The sequence below is a fragment of the Aedes albopictus genome, unplaced genomic scaffold (genome assembly GCF_035046485.1).
Source record: "Aedes albopictus strain Foshan unplaced genomic scaffold, AalbF5 HiC_scaffold_11, whole genome shotgun sequence".
NCBI classification, from domain to species: Eukaryota; Metazoa; Arthropoda; class Insecta; order Diptera; family Culicidae; genus Aedes; species Aedes albopictus.
The window spans coordinates 51,631-66,073 of record NW_026916482.1 but is presented as its reverse complement, the minus strand read 5'-3'; the positions used below and the strand labels follow the sequence as shown (position 1 = coordinate 66,073).

The window sequence follows — 14,443 nt, the reverse complement described above, 5'->3', positions numbered from 1 at the left end:
TCATCTCTGGTGGTTAATAAAGGCTTGTAAGTTACATGTGTGCGAAAAAGTTTCAAATAATCTTAGCTGTTGTTTATTTCTGAGTGGTTGAACTTGAAGCTTAATTATCTCGGAATAAACTTTTTGGCGCTTAGTTCGGTTTAGCAGAACCCCGGCCAATTGATCGGTCAAACGCCGATTTTCATACAAAATGACCAAGTTTGAGATGCTGTAACTATGGTTTGCTTTGATGGATTGAGCTCAATTTTTGACACGGAACTACAAATATGCTGAATTTTGTGTATACAAAGTATAAAATGTTTTCGTTCACAGGGCTGGGCGTGGCAAGGCGTTGAAAATATTGCAAAAGTGATCGGACAGCGGTACCCCTTTGATTTACACGCGTGCCGCTGTCCGATCACTTTTGCAATTTTTTCAACGCCTTGCCACGCCCAGACCTGTGAACGAAAACATTTTATACTTTGTATACACAAAATTCAGCACGGAACTACAAATTTCCGTGTCAAAAAATGAGCTCAATCCATCAAAGCAAACCATAGTTACAGCATCTCAAATTTGGCCATTTTGTATGAAAATCGGCGTTTGACCGATCAATTATGCACCACAGTGTATCTTGAATTTGAAGCCGCCATTTAGGATTTAAGATTGCCATCTTGGATGTTCTGGTCGCCATTTTTGGCGTCCAGGCATCTTCCCTACGAGAAATATGCTTCATTAAACAGCGGCCATCTTGAATCTGGACCCGCTATCTTAGATTTTGGACCACCATCTTGGATATTCTAGTCGCCATTTTTGGAATCCAGACATCATCCCCATACCAAATATACCAATAATGCATTGTTTCAGGCCCTAAAACTCCGTTAAACAGCCGCCATCTTAAATTTGGAGCTGCCATCTTAAATTTGTGATCGCCATCTTGGATATTCTGGTCGGCCTTTTTGAAATCCGGACATCTTCCTCGTTTCAAATATACTCATAATTGCATGGTTTTAGAGTCTAGAACTTCATTAAACAGCCGTTAGAGCCTAAATCTCCATCAAACAGCCGCCATCTTGGATTTTAGATCGCCATCTTGTACATTCTGGTCGTCATTTTTTTACTTCGGACATCTTCCCCATATCCAAATATACCCATATTGCATAGTTTTAGAGCCTTAAACTTCTTTAAACAGACGCCATCTTGAATTTGAAGCCACCATCTTGGATTTTAGACCGCCATCTTGGATATTCTAGTCGCCATTTTAGGAGTCCAGACATCTTCTCCATATCAACTATTCCCATATAGCATGCTTTTAGAGAATAAATCTCCATTAAACAGCCGCCATCTTGAATTTTGAGCCGCCACCTAGAAAATTCGGCTGCCATATTGAATATTGGGCCGACATCGTGGAGCTTCTGGTCTCCAGTGTTGATTTTCGCACAAAACTCGTCAACCATGCTAAAGGTTACAAAATCGCCGCAGTTTGATGTTTGATGATGGGGCTAGTTCAGTTTTATATACGGCCAGTTCTACCGGTGCTGGTCCGGATCGACGGAAAGGGCCATAACTCCGGAACGCCTTGGCCGACCTGGTCCATTTTTGATAGCAAACAATTCCGGTTCGATTCAAGCTATAATCCGAAAAATCGGCCAATGGGAAGTGCCTTAAAAGTGAGTGATCTAATTTTGCGCTCATACATACATACCTACACACATACATACACACATACATACTTAATCTCAATTCGTCGAACTGAGTTGATTGGTATATGCGACTTAATCCTTGCAGCCTTTTTTTTTTCTTCGAAAAATCGTTTTTTGAGTGAACATATAGTTTTTAGTACACTAAGTGTACGCCAAACACTACTTTCGAGCTTTTTTGCTTTAGTTATCTAACCAAACCAATAGATTCCAAGATCTTTTTTGGTAGAAAATTTAATAATCATTCAAATGCGATATGTTTGAACATTTTCAAGTTATAGCCGGTTTGAGGTAATCAAAATTAAAAACATGTAAAGTTCAATTACTACGTAACGGTTGAGATTTGACCTTATGCGTAAAACATTTTTTTTTACCAATCTGAACCTGTAAACTTGCTAACGTTCATAAGGTTATCGAAAAATCCGAGCTTTGCTGTGTCGCATTGGTTCAGTTCAATTTTATATTTGGCCGCTTTCGGAGGGACACCCGGAACTGGATACAGCACTACCGGCTGTCTCTAATGCGGTCCTAACCTATTTCCTTGATAACCAGTCATCAGGTTATCAGAAAAGTCGTTATTTGTTGTATCGCATGCATGGGTTTGGTACTCTTTTATATTTGGCCACATCCGTCGGAACTCCCGGAACCGGTTCCGGACAACTACCTGTTCAGATATGGTCTGATACTGTTTTCCTGCTAATCGTTCATCAGGTTATCAAAAATGCCGCTGTTTGATGTGTCGCATGCATGGGTTTGGTTCACTTTTATATTTGGCAATTTTTGGCGAGACACCCGGAACTGGTTCCGGAATACAACCGGCAGTCCCGTATGTGATCTGGTACGTAACGGTTGAGATTTGACCTTATGCGTAAAATATTTTTTTTACCAATCTGAACCTGTTAACTTGCTAACGTTCATAAGGTTATCGAAAAATCCGAGCTTTGCTGTGTCGCATTGGTTCAGTTCAATTTTATATTTGGCCGCTTTCGGAGGGACACCCGGAACTGGATACAGCACTACCGGCTGTCTCTAATGCGGTCCTAACCTATTTCCATGATAACCAGTCATCAGGTTATCAGAAAAGCCGTGATTTGATGTGTCGCATGCATGGGTTTGGTTCACTTTTACATTTGGCCACTTCCGGTGGGACATCTAGAACCGGTTCCGGAACACTACCGGTTCAGATATGGTCTGAGACTATTTTCCTGCTTCCCGGTCATCAGATAATCGTAAATGCGGTGGTTTAATGGGTCGCATTCATGGGTTTGGTGCATTTTCATGTCTGGCCCCTTCCAGGGGTACCGATCCGGAACACCTAAATGGCCATAACTCCGGAACGGCTGAACCAATCCGAACCATATTCAATAGGAAACAATGGGACCAGATGCTGCGTCGAATGAACCGTTGGTCATTGAAATCGGTTGAGGTTTACTGCCAAAAACTGATGTGAGTTTATTTGTACACACACATACACACACACACATACACACATACACACACACAGACATCACCTGAATTCGTCGAGCTGAGTCGATTGGTATATGTGACTCGACCCTCCGGGCCTTCTATCAAAAAGTCATTTTTGGAGTGAACATATAGCCTTTCCAGTACACTTAGTGTACGAGAAAGGCAAAAAATCCATAGAAGATATTTCTGAAGTTCACAAAGCCTTTGCCGAAGCATTTACTACAAGAATTGGTTGAAAAAAACTTGCACAGGGATCGTCTAAAAATTTCTCAAAATAATCACCGCGGACATTTTCAAAGAAATTACTAAGGAATTATTTAAAAAAAAACTTGAAAAAAAAATTCCAAAGGAATCGCCAAATCATGTTTTTTATTGACGCCAATTAGACGAAATTGCCAAAGAAATATCCTTAAAATAATGCAGTAAGAATACAGAGAAAAACGCTTGATGAACTCCAAAAGGAATTGCCGAAAGAATTTTCAGAATAATTACCAAAAGAATTTTCATCGAAATTTTGAAAGATATTCCTCTACGAATTTCCAAAAACATACTGAACAAAATTAATAAAAAAAAATAATTCCGAAGAAACTATAGAGACGATAATTGACGATTATATCAAACTGACAGCTCTAAAGAACACAAGCGCCACGTTGTGAGCGATTTACGAAATTAATAATTCTTTCTATGTGTATGCTTTTATTCTTCTGAGAAGCACAAAGATAGTAACATTAATACGAACTGGTCTAGAACGCGAGATATACAACGATTATATCAAGCTTCTAGCTTCTAAGAGCAGTAGCATCACATAGTGAGTGAATTTCCAACTAATTTGTTTTTTTAATGTTTAGGCTCTTTTGGTTCAAAAGACACCTTTTTTTTCTCTGTTCGGAGCATACCCTTGGATAGGATGTGACAACAGAAATTCACCTGCCTTGTTATTTTTCCGTTCGATTTCGTCAACGATGAAAATCCAGTGTTGCCACTTTTCTTTTTTCTTAATCTTTCAAACAAATCTTATATTATTTCTGAAATGTAGATTACATTTTGCACCATAAACTACTATTTGCATTTGTAATAGCATAACTTGCAACTAAAATTGCTTTCAAACGCAAGGTTCGTTCATTTATAGCGAAATTTATCAAAAATTCAATTGACTTCGCATCAATTCCGTGGTTTTTATCAATATTCAGACTTGGGCCTCACTTTAGGTTGGTTTACATTTGATTGCTGACATATTTGAGGCGATAAACCTTGAATAATAAAATACAATGATTTTGAATATTGTTATCAACTGCCAAATCTACAAACTAACAACACGGCCAAGCCAACAACATAGCGATATGATCGCAGCAAACGGATATCAATTACCACCAATCAGTGACTGGTCTCCGTTTGACAGCAAATTGGTCTCAAATGGGATGACTACGTGATGCATCCTATCTTACTTTATATAGTGCATGCCGTATAACTTTACCAATATTGAGAAGATATAAAGTATTCGGTTTTGTTACAGTAGTCATTTTCAACTTAATCGCAAGGAAGGATTCTGATTAATAGGTTCCGCTTTTAACACGCTCCTTTTTCAGTCTAAATCGGATTCAGTCTTAACGAAATAGTAAAGAAATGATACTGATATTGACCATGCATCGGAACTCTAATCCTTACTGCCTCAAACCAGAGAACACCGAATAAAATATAATAGGAATACTAACCCTTTTTTCCTTGTTTCAAGATCCATCTCGGCCAGAACCAAACGTAATAAATGTAATAAGAATCAAAGTTATGCTTTTCCATAGTTGGAAGCAGTTAGGAGTAGGGTTGGGTTTGGTAGATCTTTCGCCGCAACGCAACCCAAAAAGGTTATCTACCCTAGGGATGTAGTACCGGTAATATCGGTACTACCGACCCATCTTCGGTACTGGGCCACCTCCAGTACCAGTACTTTCGGTACTGTAGAACCGTTACTTAAATTCTCAATTTGAAACATTGGAAATAAATATCTGAATATTGGAAATTCTGAAATGACAGTACTCTCGTTTGTCGGGCGAAGATCACTGCGTCCAGATTTTAGAACTACTGTGATATTCCTTTTTGCTGTGAAGTACGCAAGTTATCTCAGAAGCATATGTCACTAAGATACTTATACCTGAGAATTGGCAGTTAAAACAGTCGATTTATTAAGACATAGTTTTGCACATATTTATAAACATTATAGAACATTGCTTGTTTCAAAATCTTTAAAAATATTCCCTAGAAAACTAAAGTAAATGCGTATTAAACAAATAACAACTGTTCTGTTGAACATGTAAAATCTCAAGTATAAGGTTTTGAAGCAAAAAAAAAGATCACCTTCTATTTAGGCTGAAGGGACATCATATGGTTATATTAGAATTTTATAATTTTATAATACAAAAAAATATTGTTTTTTCATCTCACTCAAGCGCACGTCGTGATGCAATGTAGAAGGGTGGCTTGTTCAGCCAGAAACGATTCCGCTTCCTTTACCATTCCGTTATCATTGCCTTTGGGGGTTCATCGAACATCTACCAGTACATACCGGTATTTTACCGGCACTACCGGTACTGGATGCTCTAGTACCGGTACTCGTCAAAAGTGTCGCTACTGCGACCCCTAAATTCTACCCACGCTACGGACTCTGTTAAAGATCGAGCATCTCTTAAACCCCCTCAATCATTCATCCATCAGCACGGGTCTCCTGACACCTTGGATTGGGGTTACCTGTATGGTGGACTTTTACCCCCGGAACAGGTGGTCCATAGTGCTAATCTAAGCCAGCAGCTACACGGGCACTGAACCACTTAGCCGAAGACAGTATCCTTCAAAGTGCAGGTTGGACTTAAGTCGGACTGAATTATTGTTACCCGGTCAAAATCGCGGTTAAACTGCAACAGCAAGTGACTCTTAGAGCTGTATCTAAAGGTCGGCTTACTACTGGGCAATCGGAGGGGCTCCGCAACCAACGTGCAGATAATGGTGTAGTGGGGAATTTATTGAGTTTTTAGGGAAGGTACCGGTTCTGCTGATGTTGGTGGTGCACTGCGTGGAGTTTTGTTGTCGATGCACAATAGTAAGCCGACCTTGAGACACAGCTCTAAGGATCACTTGCTGCTGCAGTTTTACTGCGAGTTTGACCGGGTACACGGGAAAAAAATCGTTGCCGGATCCATGACTAAAATGTTATGAAATCATAAAACTTGTCGCTTCATGATATTGTAACTACAAGTCATGATATCATGACGTTAACAACGATTATCGTGAATAATAATAACTGATTCCATCAACAAAAGCCATGGCCGCCATAAGCGTTATGAAAAAATTAAGCTCGTTTTCGTAAATTGAATACCATAAAGCATAGTCACGATAGCATGGCTCTGAGTCATATAACTATGACGCTGAGTCATCTCAACCAGACGCTGAGTCGTATAAACAAAATCTCGGTTAAACTGCAGCAGCAAGTGACTCTTAGAGCTGTGTCTAAAGGTCGACTTACTATTCCAACGCTGCCAGACCTTCCTTTTCTGGCATTTTCCAAGCCCTTTGCGGCGTGGTTAGCTTTCGTGAGTAGTATGCAACGACATGTTCTGCTCCTTCGATTTCTTGCGACAAAATACCGGCAATCGCTAGATCGCTAGCTTCGGTTTGAATTTTGAACGGCAAGTTGAATCGAGGGTTACCCAAAACCGGTGCAGTTATCAGCTTTTCCTTCAATATGTTGAACGCCTTTTCCGCTTCAGGATTCCAACTTACGACCTTAGGTTTTCCCTTCAGGAGATCCGTCAAGTTAGTGGTCACTTCGCTAAAGCAGTCAATAAAACGGCGATAGTAATAAACCATTCCTAGAAACCTCCTGAGTAAGCGAATCGAGGAAGATATTACAAAGTTCCGATAGAATGAATCCGAGGTAGGGCAACTCTGGAACGCAAAGTTTCGATTTCTCCAAGTTAATCGACAAATTTGCCGTGTTCAGTCGCCCCGCTACCTCTTCCGAAATCCGTACATGTTCATCAAACAAGTTTGTGGCTACAACAATATCGTCCAGCCCGAGCAGAAGAAAATAACAACAGCATAATAAAATATGTTTTTTCGGCAAAATAACTGAGTAATAAAATCAGTTATTTTAATGTTATTATCATAACATATTATGTCATAAACTTGTCTGTCATAAGCGGCAAAATTACAAATTTCATAACAAAAAAATGTTCCTGGTATACCAATTCAATAACATGTTTTGTTAGTTTCAATTACAATTTAATAACAGTGAATTTCTAGAGTATTTCAATAACAAATTTTGATATTCTAAAGTTATTAAAAAAAGCAAAAATAGCTATGACATCAAACTGATCACATGATTTACGCAGTATGTCCAATAAAAAATACTAATATGAAAACACATTAATTTTCAATGCTGTTGTGAATGTTGCTTATTACTTTTTGATACAGTCCTTAGTCTGCATTTTGAAACTTGTTATTGTTGTGCTATTTATGACAAATTGTATGTACACTCTCAATAGCACAATTATAACCAAACTTGTTCTATAACAAAACATATTATTGAAATGTCATTTAATGGATGTATATCAATGGTCTAATCATAACAAAATAAGATTGCCCAACAAAACATGTTATTGCAAAGTAATACCTTGGTAACTCAATAATAACACAACAAGATATAATAACAGGCTATGTGAATTTGTAGTTATCAATTAGATATTCTCCTCTGCTCGGGAGGTATTTGAAAACGTTGGGTTTCAGCTCTTCATAACCCAGGACCTGGTGCATCAGCCTCGATATCGTCGGGCTGACCAGTACAAACGGTAGCTGGGTAAACTGGAACAGTCCTCGCACGAAAATTCTAAACGCCTCGAATCGTTATCCAAAGGTGTTTGCCAAAAAGCTTTAGACAAATCGATGGTTGTCATGTATTTCGACGAATCCAACCTGCCCAAGATTCTATCTCGGTGAGGCAGAGGATACGCATCTCGCCGAGTCCTCTCATACAACTTCCTCGCATGCAGACACATCTGAACCTTGATTTTCTGCTGTCCATCTTCTTTGGTCTTCTTCAGTACGGAGATGAACAATAAGACCCAGTCGCTCTACCACTTCTTGGGCTATCCACTTGTTCAGCTCCTCGTTCAAATTCCGTTGCAAGTGCCGAGGACCAAGGGACTGGGTTCAGAAGTACAGGGGGCGCATTCTGAATACTCTTCCCGGACTCGACTTGGTGGCTGATTAACGTTATGGTTTCTAAGGATCCTCCTTCGACAAACGCCTTAAAATTGTTGGTCTAGGGAGTTCTGGACTGTCTGTGGGTTGAATATTGAACAACCTTCAGAAGTTCATACCTAATAAGAGCCTCCGCTTCATCGAAGGAGCTTGCAAGGTAGCGAGAATCCGCGTTTGACCTTCAAAAGTTACTGTTCGGTTCACGTAGCCTTTGACTTGTAGTTGATTTCCTCCTGCTGTTGGAACCTTCGTTTCTTCGTTTCAAACTGAGCATTTACTTATTCCAAAGTTATATTTCTTTGTTCTTACTTATAATTTATCGATCAAAACAACCAATTCCCATCATTCCATATAATGTTAAAATCTTCATTTGTTTCAACAAAAGTAGAACCATAAACATGGCCCGGAAGCACTCACACATCTATAAAATTCTTACCCCAACATCGCCACAACGAAGAAAGTGTAGCAAATCCATCACTCCAACTTTCAGGTGCAGTTTTGGCCGTGATGGATAACGCGCAGGTACTCAAGACAGCATTCACAAAAAGTTGGTCGATTTCGATTTTTTGCCTTTTTTTATTCGTTCTCGCTTCCATCCGCTTGCCGAGTGTCTAAAAATAGATTTCCGAGCTGCCGCAGGAGCTGCCGTCACCAACACAATCACATTCCGGCTTTGTTAGTTGCAAAAGTGCAGTCGTTTAAAACAATCTGTTATTTTATGTTGAAACTACCAAATATCTGTTTGTTCTAACAAACTGTCAAAAATTTCGGCAAATGAAAATATTTGTATTATCAAACAATGCCACAGTTCAGTTTAAACTAGAAATCAGTTTCTCGCTATAACTGAAAAATTGGTTGATTTGAACTATAATTTAATTGTTTTTACAATTTATTTTTCTGCGTGTGAGGAATGCCTACAAATCTCACAATAACTGAGGCCATTTCAGTTTTACATTTTTCAATACATTCGAAGAAGCATCGAAATTGGGTTCAAAATTACAGTACAAATATTATTTTGTTCCAATCCTAGTCTCACTTGTTTAGATTCCGGATTAATTTTTGTTGACACTTCTCAAATTTATACTTTCTTTGGTCCAGTTTTTTTTAAAGATAATTATCTATTCGTTTTCAAAAAGGCATTATCATAAATATGTACTGAATTGTGGGGAATGGGTTTCTGGAGAATGACATACAATCGTTTGACTAGTTTTCTTCTAAAATGTTCAGAACGCATTGTCGATCATCACATCTGTGATACTCATCTGGCTAACATGTCCCTTCATGTGTACCAACATGCTTAGTAATCTTTGTGACATGTACTGAATGCAATTCTTGTGGACGTGTGGTTTTCTATTATGATCACCATGTAAAATATAATGGTTTATTACCACTTGACTATACAAGCTCGCTCCCTGTTTTACTAACATTATACTCACTGGTATAGAGCATGCTTTGTTGTTCAGTTTTCTTAAGTACTGGAACAAGTGCTCACATGGCGTTATTTTCCAAAATTTCATTTCAATGATTATAGAATTACAGGCAGGAAGATCCTATTTTACTCGATCACATTTTCAAACCGAAAATAATTGTGTATTCCAATCCATCTACTGCATGGCTAGTCAACTTCAAAAGCCGTTAGCGTTACTATAAACTAAGTCAAAAGAATAACTCCATACAAGCTATTTGCCAATATCAGCCACATAATAATTTGAGCGATCGAATTTTTCCTGCTTACCTGCGATGTTGGCTAATTTAATTAACCTCAAACTATATATATACATGGAATTTTAATAACTATTAGATTAATCAGATTATTTCACTTCATTTAGCTAAAAATTGGTCATTGTTCGTAGTTCAGAATGTCAAGCTGAATAGCAAAATTTCCAACAAAACAAATATCTTTCGGGTTCACTTTGATCAGGTCAACCCAATCTTACCAAACCAATCATGATTTCATTTAAATTATATAAATGCTTTCATAGTGGCTTATCTGTATATCGTCAATTTAAAATCAATTTAAAATAATTTTCCATAACAACAAATCTTGTTTTAGATACTGAAATTTCCCTTGGCTAATTCAACATTTTAGTTGTATTCGTCTCTGCATGGTTACACATACAATCTACTAACATTCTCCTATGCTTAAACACAATCTCATCATAATATTTCAGGTCAATGGTGAAGTTTGAACATACTAAAACATGCTTGAAACTATGTTTCATCAAATACAAATAATAAGGAATCAGCTTCATGGTCATCAACTCGTCAGTCGTCTCCCTCAATTTCATAATATTACAACAGCTGTTCTGTTTGTTGAATAGTTGAATCCAGTTTCATTCGTTTTCCTTTTAATAATTTGAATGCTTTCGTCATCTTTCTTATCGTTTGACTGCCGTCCTTTCCATTGGCCTTCAGGATTTGTGTAATTTCGATTTTACTCTTCGTCGCCAAATGTAGAGATGCGACTGGGCTAGTAGTTGGTTTATAAAACAATAATAATTCATTCAAGACCAATGTCATTATACAAATCATAGACTGCTAGGATCCTACACTAACGATGATGAGAGAGAGAATTTTTAACTAACACTATCATCTGATTGTAGGGTCTGGGACCATTTGGGCAGGAGCACCTATTTTGGGCACTTGCTGCTGTAACTCAGCAAGTTTGGAACCGATTGACCTGATTTTTGAGACACGATCAGATACGCACAGTATCTAGCCATGTGCAAAAATTCAAGTCAATCGGTTTGAAATTGATTGAGTTATAGCAGCAAGTGCCCAAAATAGATGCTCCTGCCCAAATGGTCCCAGACCCTACCTACTTTGTACTATTAAAAGAGCCAAATTATATACCCTTTTAATCAGTCTCAAATGTACCACGATCGTAGCAAGATCTGCATTATCAATCCGAAAAGTCTCGGTTACGAGTAGTTCACTTGGTTTTGATTGGAGGTCGATGTCCGCTCGTGCGTAGAAGAGAAAACCTTTACACTAGATTCCCTCGGTAAGAGCTTGGAAATTCATTCAATTCATTTATACAAAAAAAATACTCCCAGGACGTTGTCGCATTCGACAATGAGTAATATTAATGACATCTGGTTATAATCAATCGGTTTTTTAATTCTGTAGGGTGACCTGGGGTAATACGCACGCCCGGGATAAAACGCCCTCACGCTATTTCATTATACCTATAAGTAAAGTTCCATTCGATGCAAGCAAACTAGACGTAAACTGAGCCGGACAAGCCCAAGAATGCAAAGAATATTCTAATGAAAAGCGTGGAAAACGATGATTTTCCACATTTAGACAGATTGTCTAATTTGTAGCGCACGCAATTTAAGCAATTGCGCGCTGATTATATGGAATCAACCTATTAACTACCATCCGCCTCCTACTCCTTTTATTTGCTGCCGTAAACAGTAAGATGGAGCCGCCTGGTATCTCATTAGAATTCAAAGCGGAAAATGCCAGAGGTCGTATTGCCCCACCTCAAGGTGCGTTTTGCCCCCAACAGTTTTTCAGCACCCAAAACGTAACACTTTTTTAAATTGTTAATTTGATTCGGTAAAATTGATATATCACGCGGCCCAAAAGTTGGCGTCTCTTAGTCAAATAAGTAAACTAACTTTCAAAACGCAAGACACTCATAAAATCATCTTAATCTTAGCTAAAGGGCCACGTTTGCTTAGGGGGTGTACCCCACCTTCCCCTATCTACCTAACCCATTCGGCTCCCTTCACTAGAACACATGAAGTAAGTTATTAGCCTACTCCATACTCTTCTGAGAGCCATCACACTAATTGTAGGATTGCGGAAATCTTCGGAGAGGATGTACGGAAGAGCCAGAGGGGATGCAAAACAATCCGAACGCAGTGCGAGCTTGAGCCGTCCATACATCATGGTTTCCGCAATCTTGACTATTTGTTTGACCTGTAAGAAGAGGTAAGAAGGAGTTGTGAGCTAGGTGAACATGTGTGGGGAAAATGGGGCAAAATGTGCCCAACTGAAGGAAGGTCATGTAGCTCAATTGGTAAACGCGATACAATCCACGATGTTTTCCTAAAACGCCAAATTATTTTTTAATGGACTTACTTTTTAAATTTCTCACTATTTTTTTTTTGTTTTACCTTAAATTTAATCAGGTGAGTATCTATATATATAAAAATGCAGTGGCATACGTGGGACCGCGCATAACTTGCGAACGGAAGGTCCAATTTTGATCTTTTTTGTTTTGTTCTGTTAGTTTTCACCCAAGGAAGGTTTATGAGGCAAAAAACATGGAAAAATTGAGAGTTTTTGGTATTTCGATCTTCCATACATTTTGTGACCGGGGGCTTGGTCTTGGATAGAAACTTGAAACGTCAAAAAACGCAGTAGGCAAGACAAAGTTTGCCGGGTACAGCTAGTTTATTATAAAAAGCGAAATTAGAATAAGATAAAAGTCAGCCTGAGAAATTCATCAACTAGAAATTATCACAGCATGCCATTTAACTTAGGTTTCTCTCACGTCTGTACATGTGTCGGACAGAATTATAATTCCCCATATTTATCAGCTGACCTTTTCGACAAGCTCGTTCATTATTCGCATTGTTAGCTATAACCTACTGCAGCAGCCCAACAACACCGACTTACTCATCTGCCGAGCTTCGAAGCCGATTAAATTTATTGCGTCCCATAAACTGTAATTAAATTGTGTTTGATATTTCGATTAATGCAGCCCACTATTGTTGTCTCTCCCTGTCTCTCCCTCTCTCTTCCCATAGAGTTCAGCAGGACAACAAACTGTGGGACTCCTTCCAGGATCCGCCGGTGCAGCAGACGTCCGGCTCGGCTGCCAGTCAGGACTATCTGAGCGTGTTCATCAAATGTCTCAAAGTGTTTACGTACATTTTCGTGTTCCTGGTGACGCTGGCCGCCGCTTGCTTCTCCAAGATGTCCTTCCTGCTGATGACGTCCAACGTGAAGGAGGGCGTCAAAAATAGATACTGCGACGTGAGACGTACGTATGATGGTGATGGTTGATGTTTGTTCACTGAGATTTTGATTGGGAGCGTTTTAGAGTAGCAAAGGATGCAGCAAGGATTTATGTGCAACATGACCACAAGAAAGAAAACTTAAGAATTGCTCGGATTCAACCCAGCTGATCGACGCCACGACAGCAACGCTACCAGGATGTTCTCTTCGCGGACACTTAATCATTAATTGTCGATTTCGACCGCAGGGCACCGGTATGACCTACGTAGCCCACTCGGATCCGAACTCTTGAACCACCTCTTGGATAGCGTCATAACTAGCCATTCTCCGAGTCTATGCCTCCGTAGCTCCAAGACGATGTGGGCGATAGTCGATGACAAGATTGTCATGACATATGTACCATAATACCGGACCAACACAGATAAAAAATGCTACATTATATCACCTGTAACAAAAGGACCCCGTCATATCACACACATTTTTAACCAATTTTAAATTAACAGCTTGCTCTCAGTATGAAGCTTGTGTTCAACATTCCATACAAGTAATTGTTTATTGTAAAATTCAGTGAGATGGAATACTTGCTGCTATAACTCAGTCAATTTTTAACCAATCGACTTCAATTTTTGTACATGGCTAGATGCTGTGCGTATCTCACCGTGGCCCAAAAATCAAGTCAATTGATTAAAAATTGACTGAGTTATAGCAGTAAGTGCCTAAAAGGGGCTGTCCATAAACCACGTGGTCATGAGGGGGGGTTCGGCCAATGACCATTTTGTATGGACGAAAAAAAAAATTTGTATGGACTAATGACCACGGGGGGGGGTGGTTGAGAAGTCCCAAAAAAATGACCACGTGGTTTATGGACACCCCCAAATAGGTCACCCTGCTCATAATGGTCCCAGATCCTATGTCAAATTTGTTTACGTTGGGTGCTAGGTTGGGTGTAATTTTCAGAAATTTTTGGAATCATGCGGGACTCTTGAGGTCACATAACCAGCACTTCCGACCCACCTCTGTGTTGTAAACTAGTACTCGATTCTGGAAGTAACTTCCGAGAATCTTGTACAGGTACC

General features: G+C 39.2%; 1 protein-coding gene across 2 annotated transcripts in view; it reads left to right on the top strand.

The window, feature by feature from the left end:
* LOC134284404 (uncharacterized) overlaps nucleotides 1–13,942 on the top strand; it is a 38,426-nt gene extending 24,484 nt beyond the window's left edge. Inside the window, exons 2-3 of one of the 2 annotated variants that reach the window (XM_062843216.1) lie at nucleotides 13,157–13,392; nucleotides 13,458–13,942. In XM_062843216.1, coding sequence (XP_062699200.1) covers nucleotides 13,157–13,392; nucleotides 13,458–13,537 — 316 coding nt within the window. In that variant the 3' untranslated portion in view covers nucleotides 13,538–13,942. Of the gene's footprint in view, nucleotides 1–13,156; nucleotides 13,393–13,452 lie in introns of both variants that reach the window. The other variant, XM_062843217.1, reaches the window with a different exon arrangement.
* The last annotated feature ends 501 nt before the right edge of the window (nucleotides 13,943–14,443 follow it).